At 42.3% G+C, this 20,342-nt stretch overlaps 1 protein-coding gene across 9 annotated transcripts in view; it reads left to right on the top strand.

The window, feature by feature from the left end:
• Positions 1–6,534: 6,534 nt before the first annotated feature.
• The window catches only part of LOC148893250 (single-stranded DNA-binding protein 3), a 35,274-nt gene continuing 21,466 nt past the window's right edge, over positions 6,535–20,342 (top strand). For 3 of the 9 annotated variants that reach the window (XM_089004752.1, XM_089004753.1, XM_089004759.1), the window contains exons 1-4: positions 6,536–6,796; positions 11,084–11,156; positions 12,459–12,520; positions 17,695–17,779. In XM_089004752.1, the coding sequence (XP_088860878.1) occupies positions 6,741–6,796; positions 11,084–11,156; positions 12,459–12,520; positions 17,695–17,779 (276 nt within the window). In that variant the 5' untranslated portion in view covers positions 6,536–6,740. Of the gene's footprint in view, positions 6,797–11,083; positions 11,157–12,458; positions 12,521–17,694; positions 17,780–20,342 lie in introns of all 9 variants that reach the window. The other 6 variants (XM_089004754.1, XM_089004760.1, XM_089004757.1 and 3 more) reach the window with 3 other exon arrangements.

Here is a 20,342-nt window from a genome sequence, read left to right as displayed (position 1 = left end):
ATATATATATATATATATATATATATATATATATAGATATAGATATATGTAGATATAGATATATGTAGATATAGATATGTATATATCGATATAGAGATATCGACAGATAGATAGATAGATATTAGAGTAACCTTTATTGGTCAATAAATAGACAAATTGGCAAATAAATACATACATGAATAAATACGCACACACAAATCAATCAATAAATAAATAAATAGAAAGGCGCTTAGAAATTAAATGTATTATTATTATTATTATTCGTCTGTGTAAGCTCTCAGTCGTACAGGAGTGGTCCATCGATGAGAAGGTTTCTTCAGCCGTCATCTGTACAAAAGTGAAGGTTTCGGACGTTTCGCCTCCTATCCAAGAGACTTCGTCAGCGAACTAAAGTCTGACTGGTCGTATCGGCCCCATTTATATATCCCTAATGTCCAGACCTAGTGGCGCCGGACACAGCTATGATAGGTCCCTACTCTCAGGTTGGGGGGGGCGCGGGACCCCCCCCTGTGGCCCCACTGATTGTTCCTACATTCCTGACTAACGATTGGCCTATTACCCCCACTCCCCCCGGTATCACCTCATCAGCATAACGACCCTCATCAGCATTGCGAAAGTTGCCTAACCTGTTTTGCCTGAGCAGGCTATTGTATGAACGATCCAAATTGAACCTCACACCACCAGACCGGTTTAATGAAGGATTTTGTTGTTTTATAAGAATCGCCTCTTTTACCCCCCTTTCAAACCATCTATGTTCTTTCGCTAAGATTTTAACCTCATTGTCGTCAAATGAGTGGTTAGTAGCTTTTAGGTGCAAATGTACTGCCGATTGAGGCCCACTAGTATTATCCCTGCGATGTTGATAAAGTCTTTTTTTGAGAATTTGTTGAGTCTCCCCAATGTACTGCTCTTTACAATTTTCATTCTTACAATGTATGGAATAAACTACATTACTTTGTTTTTCATTTGGTAGCCTATCTTTTGGATGCACTAATTTTTGCCTTAACGTGTTTATCGGTTTGAAATAAGTAGGAATTTTATGTTGCCAAAGGACTCTTTGTAATTTTTCAGAAACTCCTGCAATGTACGGTACTGCTACTCCTCTCCTTTTAGAATCTTGAGAATTATTGGTTTCGTTCGCTATTCTTTCTTTCTGACATTTGTTGAATGACCACTGAGGGTACCCACAGTTAGTGAGTGCTCTCCTGATATGTTTTGACTCCTTTTCTCTACCTTCAGTGCTAGTTGGTATTAGTTTAGCCCTATGCTGGAGGGTTCTGATAACTCCTAGTTTATGTTGTAAAGGGTGGTTAGAGTCAAAAAGTAAGTATTGGTCAGTGTGCGTAGCCTTCCTAAAGACTTATTATTATTATTATTATTATAGATCGATCGGACCAATCGGGCGCTGAAAACATAAAATCAATTGATATTCAATTTGGATTTTTTATTGTTCAACTTGGAATTTTGATGTAACTTTTCTTTATGTTCTTTCTTTCTTTCTTTCTTTTTAATCTTGAAAGAGCGACGCCATTTCCGAGAGCTCTTTTGAGACGCCGAATGGCGACGTTCCAACAAGGCGGCTGATTGGCACACCAAAATGGAGACGTTCAATTAGACATGAATGGAAGGAAGCCTTCTGAGAGGCGTCTGTGAGTGATGAAAAATACACGTTTTGCCCTGATTGCGCTTCAACTTGGTTGTGTGCTCTCCCCGTTTTGCTTCGTTAGGCTAATTACAGCTTTGCCCGATAAATATGGCCGACATAAAAAGGAGGTGAGACACTCCCACCTCTTTGGCCGCCCCAATTAACCTAACTCTCATTGGAGTACCCCACAAAAAAAAAACATTAAAAAACGCACGCAAAACACTTGGGCCATCAGGGCCTGCAAGGCCTTCTCTGCTGGCCTAAAAATATCTGAATCACAGACTAATGTGAATTATATTTTGTCCATGAATTCTTCTTAAATCATTCCAAACGTTTTTATTGACACCATTCACCAGTGGTGGGCCATCCGGGCCTGCAAGGCCTTCTCTGCTGGCCTAAAAATATTTGAATCACAGACTAACGTGAATTATATTTTGTCCGTGAATTTTTATTAAATAACTCTAAACTTTTTTTATGGACACCGTTCACCAGTGGTGGGCCATCCGGGCCTGCAAGGCCTTCTCTGCTGGCCTAAAAATATCTGAATCACAGACTAATGAGAATTATATTTTGTCAAAGAATTGTTATTAGATCATTACCAACGTTTTTTTTATCGACACTGTTTACCTGTGGGGTACCGTCAGGGCCTGCAAGGCCTTCTCTGCTGGCCTAAAAATATCTGAATCACAAACTAATGTGAATTATAGTTTGTCAAAGAATTGTTATTAGATCATTACAAACGTTTTTTTTTATCGACACTGTTTACCTGTGGTGGGCCGTCAGGGCCTGCAAGGCCTTCTCTGCTGGCCTAAAAATATCTGAATCACAAACTAATGTGAATTATAGTTTGTCAAAGAATTGTTATTAGATCATTACAAACGTTTTTTTTATCGACACTGTTTACCTGTGGGGTACCGTCAGGGCCTGCAAGGCCTTCTCTGCTGGCCTAAAAATATCTGAATCACAAACTAATGTGAATTATAGTTTGTCAAAGAATTGTTATTAGATCATTACAAACGTTTTTTTTTATCGACACTGTTTACCTGTGGTGGGCCGTCAGGGCCTGCAAGGCCTTCTCTGCTGGCCTAAAAATATCTGAATCACAAACTAATGTGAATTATAGTTTGTCAAAGAATTGTTATTAGATCATTACAAACGTTTTTATCGACACTGTTTACCTGTGGTGGGCCGTCAGGGCCTGCAAGGCCTTCTCTGCTGGCCTATACATATCTGAGTCACCAACTGATGTGAATTATATATTGTCCATGACGTCTTATTAAATCATTCCAAATGTTTTTATCGACACAGTTTACCATTGGTGGGCCATCAGGGCCAGCAAGGCCTTCTCTGCTGGCCTAAAAATATCTGAATCACAGACTAATGCGAATTATATTTTGTCAAAGAATTCTTATTCAATAACTCCAAACTTTTTTATCGACACTGTTTACCTGTGGTGGGCCGTCAGGGCCTGCAAGGCCTTCTCTGCTGGCCTAAAAATATCTGAATCACAAACTAATGTGAATTATAGTTTGTCAAAGAATTGTTATTAGATCATTACAAACGTTTTTTTTTTATCGACACCGTTTAACTGTGGTGGGCCGTCAGGGCCTGCAAGGCCTTCTCTGCTTAACCAATCACATTTCAGCCATCATTTGTTACCAGGATCAGAAATCTACCGGGACACCTTCACAATCAGTTCTGCAGGCCCTGGAGCATAAAATAAGTGCGCTAACTCGGCATGGTCGGCCAGTAAATGTAAAGTAATAAAAATGTCAAGTTTACGAAGTTTACGTTGGCATGGGTACACGCTGTTCTCACGGCTATGTAGCATGTGCTAAAATTCAAGGCGGCGCGCGTAAGAGCAACGCTAGCTAACGCGGCATTGTCGCGCACTTGCCGAATGATTCCGATGGAATTTTAAACCTTTTTTTAACCCAAATGGTAGTATCACCACTTCGTTAGCTACCCGCGCGCACCTTTGTAGCTAGGTGAGATTTGTATGCGCTAGGCATCATCCCAGGCTTAACCGGCTGCCGGAGCCGCGGTGAGCAGCATCTATCATCTCGGCCCCCGCTGATGAATGTCTGTCCTGAGTGGCTTTGTGGCTGAGGGGAGGAAGAGGAGGAGGGCGGAGAATGATGAAGATGGTGGTGGCGGGGTGAAGTTGAGGAAGACAAGAAAGTAAGAATAGTGCAAAAAAGACAGGAAGTGTGGAGGTGGGTGGGGGGGGGCGGAAGTGGGTCAGAGAAGAGGAAGATGATGTGGAAGAAGATGGAGAGATGATACCGGAGGGAGGAGGAGGAGTGAAGAAATGGGATGATGCATGTGCGCGGCCATATTGTTCCAAATTAAGCACACTTAAGTCAAGTGTGTTTGCCGTGATCCAACGTGCGCATCACAGTTCGTTTTTGTGTTCGGCGTCAGCGCTGCACGGGATATATAATCATAATTCATTTATTTATTTATTTGTTTGTTTGTTTATGTATGTATGTTTCTTAATGTGTTTATTATTTATTTTTATTTATCTTTTTATGTATTTGTTTATTCATTTCTTTTTATTATTATTATTTGGATATATCTGTTTATTTATTTTTTATTTGTGTTTGATTTATTTATTTATATATTTGTATTATTTTATTTATTGATTATGTTTTATTGATGTTTGATTTATTCATTATTTATTTTTTATTCATTTGTTTTTGTTTATTCATTTATATTATATATCAAAATGCCCATTTTTCACCCCCAACTAAAAACAATTCTTACCTGCTCAATAATATCAAGAATTTACATACTCATATCAGTAAAATTGTTTTTCAAAATAAAATGACTAAAGTGGATTACACTGTAATTGAGCATGTTACATGCAAATGCACTTTAGAGAGTTTTGAAAGGCGCTTATAAATAAAATGTATTATTATTATTATTATTATTATTATTATTATTATTAATGACCAAAAAACGAAAAAAATGCATTTGAGCACCAACATGGATGTTCGTGATGACGTTGCTTCCTTTTCAGACCGTTTATTTATTTATTTATTTTATTAGTTTTATTAGTTTTTTTATTCGCTAATGTGTTCTTTTTTGTATGTATTTATTTTCTTTTTTATTTATTTGTTGATTTATTTTTTTATGTCTTTATTTCCTTCGACGTATTTGTTCAGACGTATCCAATTGCCTCGTTGTTGCATTTTTCCTCCATATTTTTCTATATTTTTCATATCTCTTTTCATTTTCGGTCCTCTCGCCGCAGCGACTTGTCAGAAGATGTTGGTCGTCACACACCAACGAAAATAAAACCCTGCTGCACGCACACGTACGCGCACACGTCCGTCCGTGCGCGTGCACGCAGACAGACATACAGTCAAGCTGTGCCCTTCCCACAGCTTGTAGCATGAAAACGGAACACATCGCCTGTCACTTGCTTTTTACGCGCACACACTAAACAGGAAACTCTTAAAGGACAACCGACACCATTTTTTTGTTTCCTAACTGACATCAGAAAAACGTTGTATAGCATTTAAAATACCTGTTGGAAATCGGCTGATTTGTCTGCTGGGAATTTGTGTCAGCGAATATCAAATAGTTGTCTTGGTGCAACACATAACGATTTACCATCGCATTAGTTATGTGTTTTCCTTCTAATTTCGCCATCAACACGGTGTTTTCAGACGGAAAAAAAGTACCCAAAATGCATTGTGTGTCACTTTCTCGGTCAGCGGCGTTCCAAACGTGACGTCACGTGGGAATCGTCATCAACTCGAAAACAAGACTTCCTGAATATTCAGTGTGAGTCTTAAAACGTAAAATATAGCTATATGCGCTGGAATCTTTGTGAAATACACTCAGTAGAAGTCATTTGAAGTGATTTTACAAATTATGGACACAACTTGACCGGAGGCGTCGGTTCTCCTGTAAAGAAACAGGATGTACACTGAACTTCATTCCTTCAGACGTATACCTGGACAAAACTTCCAAAAATTCAGTCTCAGATATGGATGTGTTCTTTAAAAAAAAGAAAATGGCGGTAGGGCTCCTACTACACTACAGGCATATACAACTGGACGACCAATAGGCCCCTTGCGGCTGAAGCCAAAACGCCGCCATGATACGCTGCCACTGTTACTGTTACAAACAATTTGAATTGAAAACACTCTTGCGTGTTTTATGCTAGGATCTCTCGAAGGAATAAATCGCTGTTTGCAATAACCATTCAGAGTATATCATCTCGGTTCCAGCCGTTTTTGCTGTACAGGCAGAAAATCGTGTGAAAACTCCGCAGTGAGATCAATGATTTTAGTGACTGGCAACGTAAGATGGCCGCCGTGGGCTTCACTTCTCCGGATAGTGATTAAGCGGCATTCTTACTCCATTTCATCCGTGTGGACACAACTCTGGACAAGAAGACCAGAAGCAAGACCACCGTGAAACAGAAATGCCAACCACTGACTTGTCATGCTTCCCATTAAATATTTATTTTGCTTTCTATGTCCCCCTTTAGAGAACAGAAAACAAGTAAACATGGCGAATTAGCATAGCATTCGCGTTGTGTAACAAGGACGAACGACGACGCTATCGTCGAGAAAAGCTAACTTGAGCTAAGGGTGGTTGGTGGGATATACACGTTGCGCCTTTAAGAAACCCCCACCATAACACAACAGAGGGGGGCGTGAGCGAAATCCTGGAACAGCGATTGAAAAAAAAGGGGAAAAAAGCTGCAAGCTCCACCATCAGTGAACGGTTTCAAGTCGCCCACCCTGCCTGTGGACTGAAACCCTGCCTGATTTGTGGGCAATGTTGGGGATGTAGAAAAAAAGAAAAGGAAAGCCGGGAGGGAGCAGAGAGAGGGAGAGAGAGACATAGACAGAGAGAGAGAGAGCGAGAGAGAAAGAGAGCGAGTGGGAGAGAGAGAGAGAGCCAGAGAGAGAAAGGCGACGTAGGGCGAGAGAGAATCAGCGTAAGAGAGAGAGAGAGAGAGAGAACACTAACTGGGTAGCTATGGAGATAGTAGCTTTCCCTGCTTGCTTTCTTTGACAGGTGTCGAAGAGTGGGATAACATTTTTTAAAAAGTCAAAGTCGAGGTGCCTGCAAGATGTACGGCAAGGGCAAAGGAGCCGTGGTCCCCTCGGATAGCCAAGCAAGAGAAAAGTAAGTCAATTATCACAACTTGTGTATATGTTGAGAGGTAGCTTAGTGGGGGGCGTTGTTAGCCTAGCCGTGGCTAAACTTGGCTAACTACTGTTATTCACGTTTTAAAGTGTGCCCGTTTAGTTGCCGTTTCCGCCCGCTTCGTTTAAACCGTAACAACCGCTTGGCGGTCTCTCTTAGGTTGAGCTTTAAAAGTGGACCCACGATTCGCATGTGACCCTCCCTCCCCCGTACGTGCTAACTACGGCGGCGGTGGAAGGGAGTTGGGGGGGTGAACAATGCCTTGTAAGCAACCCGGGCTGAGTGGCTTTGCGTCCCCAACCTCTACTACCGGTAAAAATAGCTAATCAGCTGTTGGTTGGCGGTTCTTTGCTCCGGAGCTTCACCGGCTTGCTGGGCCACATTGAAGCCGCGCGAGGTTGCTCGCTGGTGGGGATGCCATTCAGCCAGCAACCACCTCACCCCTTCCTCGCGGTTCGTTTGCCGCCCTAAAAACTTTGTATCACCCTGTTAAAAACTGCCTAAAAGTGCCGGTTTTGGCGTTTAAGAAAGCCACCGGCGGGGAGTCTGGAGCGCTCGCGTGGGGAAGAGGCGATCTAGGCGGCCGGTCTCTTTGTCTGCCTGGAGCCGATTACCGGTACTCGATGGGGTCTGGTTGTAGTGCGATTCTCAAGTGTGCGATAAAATGCACCGGGTTTAAAAAGTTAAATCATTGTGATTAGTTATCTTTTAGCATCCTTAATCACTTAGCCAGAATGCCAAAAAAGTTGACCTGTTCATAAATAAATAAAAAACAGTAACATGAAGTACTGCAAGCAACTGTGAAAACTTCACCTCACTTTTCAGTTTTTTTTTAATTTCGTTTCAAAGTTTAGGGTAGTGTGCCTAAAACATAACTAACAAAACGCAGTGTTGCTGCTAGCATGTGTGGATATTTCACATGACATAAACAAAACCTTATTCGGCACTTCAAGGTGTCAAGAAGGAGATGGTGGTCGGGTCAGCCTCGTCGTCTCACAACCTAGTGTGAAAGCTTAAAGGACAACCGATACCCCCCGACAAGTTGCGTCCATAATTTGTAACATCACTTCAAATGACTTCTACTGAGCATATTTGACAAAGATTCCATACAGCTATATTTTACGTTTTAAGACTCGCGCTGAATATTCAGGAATTCTTGTTTTCGAGTTGATGACGATCCCCCAAGTGATGTCGCGGAGGGAACGCCCCTGACCGAGAAAGCGACACACAATGCATTTTGGGTACTTTTTTCCTCTGAAAAGACTTTGTGGATTGCGAAATTAGATGTATAACTACATAAAAAAACACGATGGTGAATCATTGTGTGTCGCAGCCAATTGTGGTAACACGCATAAAGAAGGTGTAAGTTTACAAATTCCCAGCGGACAAATCAGCCCATTTCCAACGGCGCTTGTGCGCCATCTTGTGCATTTTCTGGGCGCTACATTGGAGTCCAGATGGCTCAAATTGATACGGAAGGACTTCTTTAATCATTTGCGAACATTTATGCTTCTTCAGAACTATTTGAATCATATTCATAACTGGATGAGTAACAAGAAAGCTTCTTCTCCGAATCTGAACGCTCGTAAGCCATTGTTTTGATTCTGGAGCAAGGCAGTTTGTGAAGAAGTATCCTGGTGATGAACAAGGGGGCGGGACTTTCTGAATCTCCCCAATTTCGAGCTCATTTTGTGGCAGTTTTAGGACACTTTAAGTCATTTTTATTGGTGTTTTGCATTTGATGAAAAATATCAGCCTGCGTGTTTTGGGTATTTTAGATGCTATAAAACGTTTTTCTGATGTCAGTTAGGAAACAAAAAAAAATGGTCTCGGTTGTCCTTTAAAGCTGATAATAATAATAATAATAATAATAAATGTCAATACATTTTATTTTAAAGCACCTTAATAATCTACAAAGCTTGTCTCTTAATTCTTCACATTGTCAAAGTTTGTCCAAAATGCAAAAGTTAAAGGTGCTGTCCACTTGAAACTGTCTTTATTACAGTGCAGCAAGTGCGAAAGCTTTAATTTTGTTTTCAGACAGATTTTTTTATCATGCTGTTGCTCAAGATGATCTGCCAAAACAAAACGAAAAAAAAACTACCCAACATGGTCCTCACAGCTGTGTGGCAAGTTAAAACTACAAATGACTCGTGTACAGTAGAACATCTCACTCTATCTTATGTCATGACGCTTCCCTATGGCAAAATCTGGCCATCTTTTTACAAACCTGACCAGGTTTTGGGCATTTGGAGATACCGCCGAAGCCCACTTGCATCTCCAGCGTCCCGTTACCCGTGCCGCTTTTTGCCGCTCTGGCTTGTTGAATTATTGACGAGGACTTGAGCGACTTTTCTCAGGCAAGCGGAGCGAGATACGGCGGGGCCGGCCGGCCTCATCCATGTTTAAAGAGGTGGTCGCGATTGTCAAGAAGAGAGGTGTGGCGGTCACGGTGTAGCGCCGGGAAGATTTTTTTGGGGGCACTTTTGTGGTAGATGACCTGAAGCTAACACGGCGGTTTTTCATTACGGTTCCTTCTTTCCGTTGAACGATGAATGAATGAATTACAGTGATACCCCTTGGCTTACGAACTTTTCGGTTTACGAACGTTGAATTTATGAAAAATTTACCTTGGCATACAAACTATTTTTCGAGATACACACGGAGCTGCCACAATGAGTGATGTGTCATTTGCGAACGAGCCCGTTCTAACAAAAAAATGGCAGCTGACTGTTTTTGTCCTGTATTCCCCGTCCCCAGTCTTCGGTTAAAGCCATGTGATTGGTCAAGAACGGAGCAGTGAGGGGAGGTGGTTTAAACATTAAAGAACCAGGCAGACGACAGCGAGAGAATGAGAAAATTGATAGAGGTGACTTGCAGTTTGATGACCCTACAAATCGTTAAGGAGCTCAAAGGAAAGTCATGCGGTTCCATTGACATGAATGAGAATTTAATTAATCCGTTCCATAACCCGCAAAAAAATACTCTCGACATCCCACCTCTTTGGTGAAGATATATATGATAGATAAATAAGTATCAGTTGCATAGAGAGCTATACATATGCGTTACCTGTGAAGCATTAGAATTAGCATGAAGCTAACTACGCAGTGGCAACGCTATTAAAATTCCTCTTCAGGGCACTGGATACGGAAATATAATGTGACTAGCGTATTGTTAGCCACAACATCACGTGTGTTTATGAGGCTAAACGTTCGCCACAGTTAGCCACATGGGAAGTCAATAAGCTTGAAACGGTGGGGCTACAATTCAAACCGCCAATTCTATAGGCGCAACGGTTAATCAATAACAGTTAAACTCAACTGTAGCGCTTTTGCGGCGAGTTTTCAAGACATATCGGAGAACCTGTCTAACGTGGAAGGTTTAGCGTCGCCGTGGTTTAAAAAAAAAACGCATTTGGGCGCCTGTCACGCGAACAACGAGGCGCTTGAGCATTTCTTGAAGAGGACAAGTTTTCATTCTTCCGTCCCCAAAATAGCATCCCGGAATAAATTATGATCAGTGCCCGGAGGGGCCAGAGCGGATGACTCATTGGCGGCGATTGTCATCAAAGTGCGGCTAGCTCAACCTTTACGTTCATCAACACCGCTCTCTGGACTCGTGTGGCGTTTGTTGCGGTGAACTGAACACGAGGCAACCTTTTGGTGCGCGCGTGCGGGTGATCGGTTGCTCACGTTGTCACCTTAGGCTGCCGCGTTTTACGGCCGACGCTTATTTGTCACTTGGTTTTTAGTCGAGGTGGGTGAGATGAGTATTTAAATCGTTTCCCCTTTTGTCAATAAAGCTAGCAAATAGTCATGACACGATTCCCATACCTGCCAACTAGTCCGTTTTTGCTATAAAAACGACGGTTTTCATGTTCGTTTCCCGTTTCCACAGGCTGATTAATTCCTTACACGGAGCTTTGTCGCCTTCTTCTGCTTCTTTTTTGGTGCTACACAAAGTTTTCAGACCAGCCAAGTACAGCCAAATGCATTGATGTGATGGAAAGACTGCTACAATGTGTCCTTTTTTTTTTTTAGTCAGGGGCGTTCCTTCAGTGACGTCACGTACGGACTCGTCACCAACTCAAAAACAAGACTTCCTGAATATTCAGCGCGAGTCTTAAAACGTAAAATATAGCGATATGCGGTGGAATCTTTGTAAAATACGCTCAGTAGAAGTCATTTGAAGCTATTTTACAAATTATGGACACAACTTGTCCGGAGACGTCGGTTGTCCTTTAAACTTCTGCTGTTTGCCTTTCAGGTTGGCGTTGTACGTGTACGAGTACCTGCTACACGTGGGAGCACAGAAGTCAGCACAGACCTTCCTGTCCGAAGTAAGATTTGGTACTACTTGAATGCCTTTAAATCACAGGAAACTGTCAGCCAAGATTTGAACACGGCCTCTTTCGACTGTGAAGCGGACTTGCTAACCGCTAGCTCACTGAGTTCCAAGTTTGGAACGCTCAGATAAAAATGAAAAACAGGAGGAAATGCAAAAAAAAAACGACGCATGTACCGTAGATCCGAAAATAACTGATTTGAGAGTCCGACTAGAGGCTGTCGTTGATGTTGTCATGACGATTGCATGAGCGGCGGCGGGCGGGCGAGGTCTGGTGTGAAATTTTTATGAGGCCACCCGATAAAAGTAGTTTTTTTCCCTGGCATGAACGCCGTGTGTGATATCAACGCAAGGTAAAAAAATCCAGTATGGAGCTGCTAATCGCATCTCCTAGTTTCTTGAATGCGACATACTTGTAGCGTCTCTGCCATTGGCTAATACCCAACATTATCCTGGCATCTCATTGGCTAAGAGAGACCTCTACAGGATGTGTTCGGGTTTTGGTATTTCTTGCCGGAGGCGCCGATAAAGCGCTGGTCAGACCTCTGGTTATGTTTTTTTTCCCTTCCACGAGAGGGCAGCATTTCCTCTTTTTCCATGTTAGCACTTTGTGACACGTTAAACTGTTTTTGAAGCGCTATATAAATCAATATGTATGTATTGTATTTTGTACAGCTGCCCCCATTTCACGCTCAGATAACTCCAGATACATATAACTTAGGAATTAACTCTTTTGTTCTAATGAAAGAAGACAATCTTAGGTTTCTTACGCTATGTGGTCCTAAAACTCAGTATTCTGCAGGTCCTGGAATTTGAGTGAAAATGACAAAAACCCTGGCACTAGAGTGGACACATTTTTGCACATTATCTGGAAGTGAATGAGTTAAACGCTGATAAAAGCAGACATCCTTTGCTCAGTTTTTAACAAAACGCCAAGCCAAAAACACTTTCAAGAGAGAACATAAACTAAAAACGATGAGGACACAGTTAAAAGTTTAAAGACTGTCATTTATACGCTTTGCTCTTTGTTTTTTTTTTGTTATATGATTCACAACTGTCATTTATTGTGCAGTAATCTGACTATAACATATATTTGTTCTATATTTTAATGCATTTTGAGAAAAAATAAATAAAATTCAGTCGTCGCTTGGAACGGATTAGGGCGTTTACAAGGAAAACATGTCTTGGTTTACATTTTCTTGTTCCGAAATTTCTCCGGCCAAACGCATAATTTTTTTTCGTTCCACTTCTCAACGACAATATCCCAAGTAATGAGTCTTTCTTCTTCCTTTCTCAGATACGATGGGAGAAGAACATCACGTTAGGGGAGCCCCCTGGATTTCTCCATTCGTGGTGGTGGTGAGTTTCAGCAATTCCACTAAAAACCTGTTCTTGCAGTATTTCTTCTCAGGATAGAATGGAAAGGGAAAAAAAAATCTGAAAAATGTTCACCGAGGAGTGTGCTATAGTCTCTGGCTTGACCAGACTCACTGAGGGTGCGACCCCGACCACCCCGACCACTCCCCCTTCCTACCCTACACCATACCCGAACCCCGCCCACCCACCTTCGCTCTCCGTGCTCTCCCCTCCTCCAGCGTTGCATCTTTCTTTTCACCTCCCGCTTCCTGAAACAATGGATCCAGATGGTTGGGGTGAAAATGGATGGCCTTCCCCCCTCCTCACCCTTTTGTGCCCCCCCCCCCCCTTCCCCCCCTCACACACACACACTTGTCTCCTTTTGTTCACACGGCAGAAGCATTCTTAGCAGATTATCCCGTTGCATTCCAGTCTCCTTTTATGCCCAGCCGTCCACGGTTTTTCCCCTTTTGCGCCCTTAAAACCCCCCCTTGTCGCTATCATTTATGCCCCCTGGCTAAGGTTGGATCGCGGGGGGTCTGCACTTCCGACACTGAAAAATCAACCGTTTTGCTCGTTTCTATCCGTCGCGGTGGATGATGTGTTGTGGGAAGCGCGTTCATCCGATGTTCTGCCGCTGCGGCGCATCCTGAACGGTAGACCGCAAAACCCTTCACGGAATCGTCATGATGGTTTAGGGTTTCATTTAGACCGTGCTTACAACAGACTTCTTAGGTTGTTACCACATAGGCTTGGTCATGCTAATGAGGTGATACCAGAGCGAATGGGGTGATTCATAGAACATAATCAGGGTTTTTGTAAAACCGCTGCTCACCCACAGAGAACTTATCCTGTGACTAAAAAGTGTCCTTGAGAGTTTTGAAAGGCGCTTAGAAATGAAATGTATTATTATTATTATTATTATTATTACATTTTCGCCGTCGTCGGCGACCTTAAATTCTTCACCGTAAGCAGATTGTTCCGATCCGCGGATTTAAATCGAGCCTAATTCTCCCTCCCCCTCCGACTCACCTCCGACGACTCCCACGATGACTTGGGATTTCGTAGCGCTGAAGTAAGATCGTGAACCGGACCCCGAGGCTCGTCGTAAATTAGCTTGCTCAATTAAAAGTGAAGCTGTTTAACACGCGCATACATTAACCCGGACTGTTGAGTCAATGCCATTAGCGGCGAATGCTAACATTTTTTTATTGACCGTGTAACGCGCGTTTAGCTTTAACGGACCGCTCGTTGCTTTCGGAATCGTAAAAAAAATATATATATATATATATATATATATATATGTTTTTTTTTTGTAGCTTTGTCATTGTTTAAATCCCCAACGAGGGGATGAGTGTGTGCGCAAGTAAGCACTTTATGTGTGCGGGTGTGCGGAGTGACTTACACGTGACGATGTCTTCCACTCTCCACCAGCGGTCACTCGCAGTGTTGTGACCCTACAAATCGCGAAAAACGTCGAACGAAAGTGGTCAGATTCCTTCAAGTCGTGTGGTTCCATTGACATGAATGAGAATTTCATTAATCCGTTCCATAACCCGCAAAAAAATACTCTCGACATCCCACCTCTTTGGTGAAGATATATATGATAGATAAATAAGTATCAGTTGCATAGAGAGCTATACATATGCGTTTCCCATGAAGCGTTGGTATTAGCATGAAGATAACTGCGGAATTGTTAACCACAACATCACATATTGGGGCTAAACTTGAAATCTCAATTAACAATCTCTTGAGTGCAGAAAATAATGATTTGCGTATTCATTCAAATAAAATATACCTCTAAAATATTGATGTATTTTTTTGTCAATAATAACACACTTGAATTAGCTATTCACCATGACTTGCATTGACCAAAATAAAAATAAGAATAAAACAACAAAAATTGTGAATTTGGGGAAGCCATTAGAATATTTTATTCCCTCCACATATTACATACAGAACGCAAAACAAAATAATTAAGAACTAGTTTTAAAATTTTAAGTCACAAATAATGACTGTTACATACAACAATCGGAAATGTTGGTTCGGACTTTAGCCAGCATCATAGACTTTCGCTTTCGCGGACCGAATAAAATGAAGTGGCGGGCCAGAATTGGCCCCTGGCCCTTGACTTTGACACCTGTGATTTATAACAAGAAATCAGACTTTGTGTTAATCGGCAATGCCAGTCACGGATTGTTCTGTGCCAAATTAGCGTAGCACATATTACAATACAGCAAATATTTCGTATAAAATCACACACTATGCCCATCCTTAAAATTATATAGATTTTTTTTTTTGTGGGGTGGGGGTACAGCAGTGTAACTTTTAACCTGTGTGGATGATTCTGCTGAGTCATACATATGAACGCCGGGGCCGACCGGCGCAGCACCATCAGCAATATGAAAACCCAAGGACGTGTTTTTAATAGCTACTAAGAGGAGGGACAGAAAAAAAATTCAGAAAAGGTTACAACCCTGGTTAATGTGAGGGGGGGGGGATGTTATGGTCAGTCCTCCCAACGAGCGTCTGTAAAATGTCAAGAAATATTTTGAAGGTGTCTTAAATGCACTTTTGGGATTGAGCAGAGCAGTTAGCGATTTTGGTGGATGTGCTTACGGAGCGATTGACACTCTGAATTGTCTTAAAGACGTTTCCGATGGGAAAGATGAAGAGGCTTCAAGGACGCCGGAATTAAATAGCATCGGAGGTCGGCCATTTTGCGGGAATTCCGGTGTTCCTATTTTGGATTGGATTAGCCTTTATTAGGCTCACAGTGGATATATTTACATTTCACAGCAGGAAAGTCATGAAAAGAAGAGGAATGGAAAGGAAGAAGTAGAAAAACAAAACACAGGAGCTGCTGTAAAGGCAGCCACTCTCGCGGCGCCATCTTGAAGTTAAATAAACAAAAAAAAAAACGAAATAACAACGTGACACAACACAAAAGACAGTCATTCAATTTTGAAATAGGAGTCCTTTTCACCAGTGAATTAAGGATGTCTTGGTGAAATATGCACGTCTGCTACAAGCTAAATGTTGAAAACAAACGCGAAGCATGTAGCATCCATTGACGAAAAGAGATTGTCTCACATCACATCACCGTGTAAATCCGCTTCAATTCCAAGCCGCGACAGTTCCACATATGCATCGCCTAAATGAGAAAAAAAAGTCAGCTGAGCATTTTGCTGTCAAGTGCGTATTCTGGTGTTTCGATGAAGGAATTTTCCCCCAATCGAAATTATGCATCGAATATGATGATTGGGGGGGGGGGGGGGGGGGGGGGGGCTTGGTATGTTTCAAAGTTGAATGCTCATTTTGAGGATTCACAGTTAAAAACTGACATGAGCCCCCATTTTAGCATCTTAGCTTTCATTTTTGACTACCTTTTGACCCCCTGTAGTCAAAGCCGTTTATTAGCATCCGTAAGTATTTGATATGCTAGCCGCCCCTCCCTCCCTCCAATGCACTCTGACCTCATCATAGGGGAAGGCTAATTCGGGTAATTGGTTGACTTTTTCGGGGATCAAACACATCTAGAAGTTCACACTTACGGGCCAAGTTGGGGGGTGGGGCATTCCCAATTGATATGCCAAATTGATATTGGAGGAAAGATTTTCCATATGTCAAAGGTTAATATTTTCGGTCTCACTTTTTAGAAGCCCCCCCCATGAAAAGAGTTTTTTTAGTAGGGGGTCAGGGGCGGGGGTCAAGTCTGATTTACAATTAAGTAAAATAGCAAGCAAATTAAACGCTAATACTGGTTCGCACATTTATGGATTTATAGCTTCCTGTCCCTAGCATACCAAACATGTGAACAATAGATACTGGCAAGCTATCTAGCTAGCTATCTATTAGCTATATAGCGATATAGCTGGCTGGCTAGCTATCTATCTAGCTAGTTAGTTATTAGCTACCTGTTGGCTACCTATCTAGCTTTCTATCTATTTGAGTTACTTCCGGGTTGAGTGAATGCTGGCGCGTTTGGCTGCCGCTGATCACCCACACAAAAAAACTTATTCTGTGACTGTAAAGTGACCTTGAGACTTTTGAAAGGCGCTTAGAAATGAAATGTATTATTATTATGATGATTATGATGATGATGATGATTATTATTATTATTAAACAGATAATCGACAAAGAACCACATTGATTCCGGTGTATAAGGCACACCCAAAAGCCTTGATTTTCTTCCAAAGATGACCCTGCGCCTTGTCGTCCGACACACCTTATAATAATAATAATAATAATAATAATACAAATAATAATAATAACCACTTGGATTTATAAGCGCCTTTCAAAGCTCTCAAGTTCACTTTACAGTCACAGGATCAGTTAGTTTTGCTGTAGGTAAGCAGCGGCAGCTACATGCGCCAGCGTTCACTCAACCCGGAAGTAACTCAAATAGTTAGAAAGCTAGCTAATAGCTAGCCAGCTACATAGCTAGGCAGATAGATAGCTAATATATAGCAAGCTAGATAGCCATATAGTCAAGTCAATACAATGGATCCTACTTTATATCGCGGTTTCACAACATCTGCAGCTGTAACAAAACGCTTCACATAATTGTCAACACAGAGCAAAATAATAAACAAAACAGGAAGCTAAAAACATGGACAGTTGTGCATGATTGAGAAAACATTTAGGATTGAATTTTGGTCGGGTTTCCAACGGATTAGAGCATTTACGTGGAACGCAAAGTTACTGCTAGCTGGCCTGCACACGACTTATTAGCTTGCACGCTTGCTTTCTGCTGCCTCTCACAGTGGTATGTTGATGCTAACGTTAGCATGGGGCTTGTTATTGTGCCACTGACATTATACAGTAAAGTCTCGTTATATCGATATTCAAGGGAGTCCGAAAAAATATCTATATAACCGGGACTATCGATATATCCGACCCTGTTTGCATGTAATTTTCTCCGTGCGTGCAGCGCAATAGTATCGATATAACCGGGACTATCGATATATCCGATATCGATATAACGAGACTTTACTGTATATGGAAAATGTTTGGTGGTTGCGCCTTATGCTCAGGTGCGCCTTGTAAACCGGAAAATACGTTACATTTTTTTGTCGTTCAAATTCTTCCACGTTATTTAAAAAAAAAACCTTTACAAGACATATTTTCATTTACTTTACGTGAAGTTTAACCTTGCGTTGTTCTCACGTTTTCAGCGTATTCTGGGACTTATATTGCGCCGCTCCAGACCGACGAGAGACGTGCGAGCACTCCAGCGAGGCCAAGGCCTTCCACGACTACGTAAGTGTCACTTTTTCTCCCGTTCGGTCCTCAACGCCTTTTCCAAAACAAACATCAACATTTCATGATTGACACTTAAACACATTTGACGCCATTTTGAAGGCATCTTTGTCCCGTCAATTAAATCCACGGCCCCTACAGACGCTTTTACGGTATTAGCGTGGACTAATCACTTGAAAACCTCCTCGATAAACCTCCATGCGACACGGACACGGTCCAACGAGTGCAGAATCGCTGACTCGACACCGTTTGCGATGTTCGCTAACCGGTGACACTGCGGCAGAACCGCGGCGGACCCTCAGAAGGATCCAAAAAGCAATGCGTGGTGGGTTTAAAGTACCCCGAAAGAAGACAACCGAACTGTGTCGTCTGCTGTTATGTTGGACTGTGTGTGTCTCTATGTGTGTGTGTGTGTGTGTGTGTGTGTGTGTGTGTGTGTGTGTGTGTGTGTGTGTGTGTGTGTGTGTGTGTGTGTGTGTGGATGCGATACAGTGTGGGGAGATAATGGAATAGAGTTCTAATCCCGTAATCCCGGCACTGGGTTGATGCTAAACCAGGGATCTGTGTGTGTGTGTGTGTGTGTGTGTGTGTGTGTGTGTGTGTGTGTGTGTGTGTGTGTGTGTGTGTGTGTGTGTGTGTGTGTGTGTGTCTGTTTATGTATGGGTGTGGGTACTAGGGGAGGGGGGTTGTTTGTGTGAGATATTGTGATGCCCGCGACATTGTGCGATTGTCTGTGTACTTGTCGGTTGTGTGTGTTTGTGTGTGTGTGTGTATGTAGTAGTGCAATTTTGTGTATTGTGTGTGTGTGTGTGTAGTACACGTGCGGTGTTGTGTGATATGTCCATGTTGTATTGTTGTTATTTTCAGTGTTCATGCGGTTGTGTGAAAGGGGGCGTATGTCTGATATCGTGTGGTCGTTTATGTCACCGTGTGTGTATGTGATATTGTGATTGTGTCTATGTGTGTGTGTGTGTGCGGTGGTGGGGATTGTCTGTGTGAGATATTGCGATTGTTTATGCCAGCGACATTGTGTGCTTGTCGGTTTGTATTTCGAAGCGTGTGTTTGTGTGTGCATTTATGTAGGAGTGCGATTGTGTATATTGCGTGTGTAGTGCTTGTGCGGTGTTGTGTGACACGTCCATGTTGTTTTGTTTCTGTAGACAGTAAGAAATATTGTCAATTCTTCTCAATGTCTTTTCTGTAATACCGTACAATAGCTGGCTGGCTAGCTATTAGCTATCAATTGGCTTGCTAGCTAGCTTTCTATCTATTTGTCTTACTATTCTATTTGAGTTATTTGTGGCTGCCGCTGCACACCCACAGAAAGACTTATCCTGTGACTGTAAAGTGACCTTGGGAGTTTTGAAAGGCGCTTAGAAATGTATTATTATTATTATTATCAGAATCAGAATCAGAATCATCTTTATTGCCAAGTATGTAGGACACACAAGGAATTTGTTTCCGGTAGAACACGCTGCACTAGTATCGTTGTCCAAAAAACTGCTAAGTGGCACTATACAGTTCCATTTTGGCTACTGTTGAAAGAGTTCAAAGAGTTAATGGCTTGGGGGTTAGAAGCTGTTTAAATGTCTGCTGGATTTGGTGCGCATGGATCGGTAGCGCCTGCCTGAGGGGAGTAGCTGGAAAAGGTGGTGGGCAGGGTGCGGAGGGTCCAGTAGGATTTTCCGCGCCCTAGTTTGGATTCTTGCAGTGTGCAAGTCCTCGAGAGTGGGTAGGGCGGTGCCAATGATTTTTTCCGCCGTCCTAACTGTCCGTTGAAGTCGGATTTTGTCCATTTTATTATTATTATTATTATCATTATTATTTTTGGTGTTTATGCGATTGTGTTAATGGGGCCGTCCCTATATGTCATTGTGTGTTTCTATGATATTTTGATTGGATTGGATTTGCCTTTATTAGTCTCAGAGTGGAGAAATTTACATTTCAATGTAAACACATTGTATATGTGTTTGTCGGATAGAGAAATAGACATTTTTTTCTGTATAATTTTTGTTTGTGTGTCTGATTTTTTTACATTTCTACAGCTTGTGATATCGCGAATGCCTCCCCCCTGTGATAATGTGGCGTGTTGTGAGATTTTGCGTGTGCCTTTATGATTGCAAGTCGTAAGATCATGTGTGTGTGAATGTGTGTACATGTCCCATAGTGTGTTATTTCATGACTCGGGTCGTCTTTCGCAAGCAGCCTGTACAAGAGGCATGTGTGTGTACGGGGGGCGGGGGGGTGATCGGAGGGTCTTCCAACCCCGTATGCGTGCATGTGTGCGACTGTCCGACATGGTCGCTCACTGTCTGTATCTAACACTGACAAAGCCAAGAAGACAGGCCTGGTTTAATTTTGGCTCCGGAGTCCCCCCCGAGGGCTCTGAAGTACCCCTACCAACCCCCACCCCCTCCCCTGCCAACCCCCCCGTGCCCTCTAGCACAGGTCCTCGATGCTGGTGAACGGCTCAGCAAGGAAAAGGAAAGATTTTTGTTTGTTTGTGGGGTCTTATCTTTACGAGGGTCGAGGCCCCCTTTTAAGGCCCGCTTGGCGTTTATGA

This window comes from Hippocampus bargibanti, linkage group LG09 (genome assembly GCF_051943395.1).
Source record: "Hippocampus bargibanti isolate YZ-2025 linkage group LG09, ASM5194339v1, whole genome shotgun sequence".
Classification (NCBI taxonomy): domain Eukaryota; kingdom Metazoa; phylum Chordata; class Actinopteri; order Syngnathiformes; family Syngnathidae; genus Hippocampus; species Hippocampus bargibanti.
The sequence above is the reverse complement of the archived record's forward strand: the minus strand, read 5'-3'. Positions and strand labels throughout refer to the sequence as shown.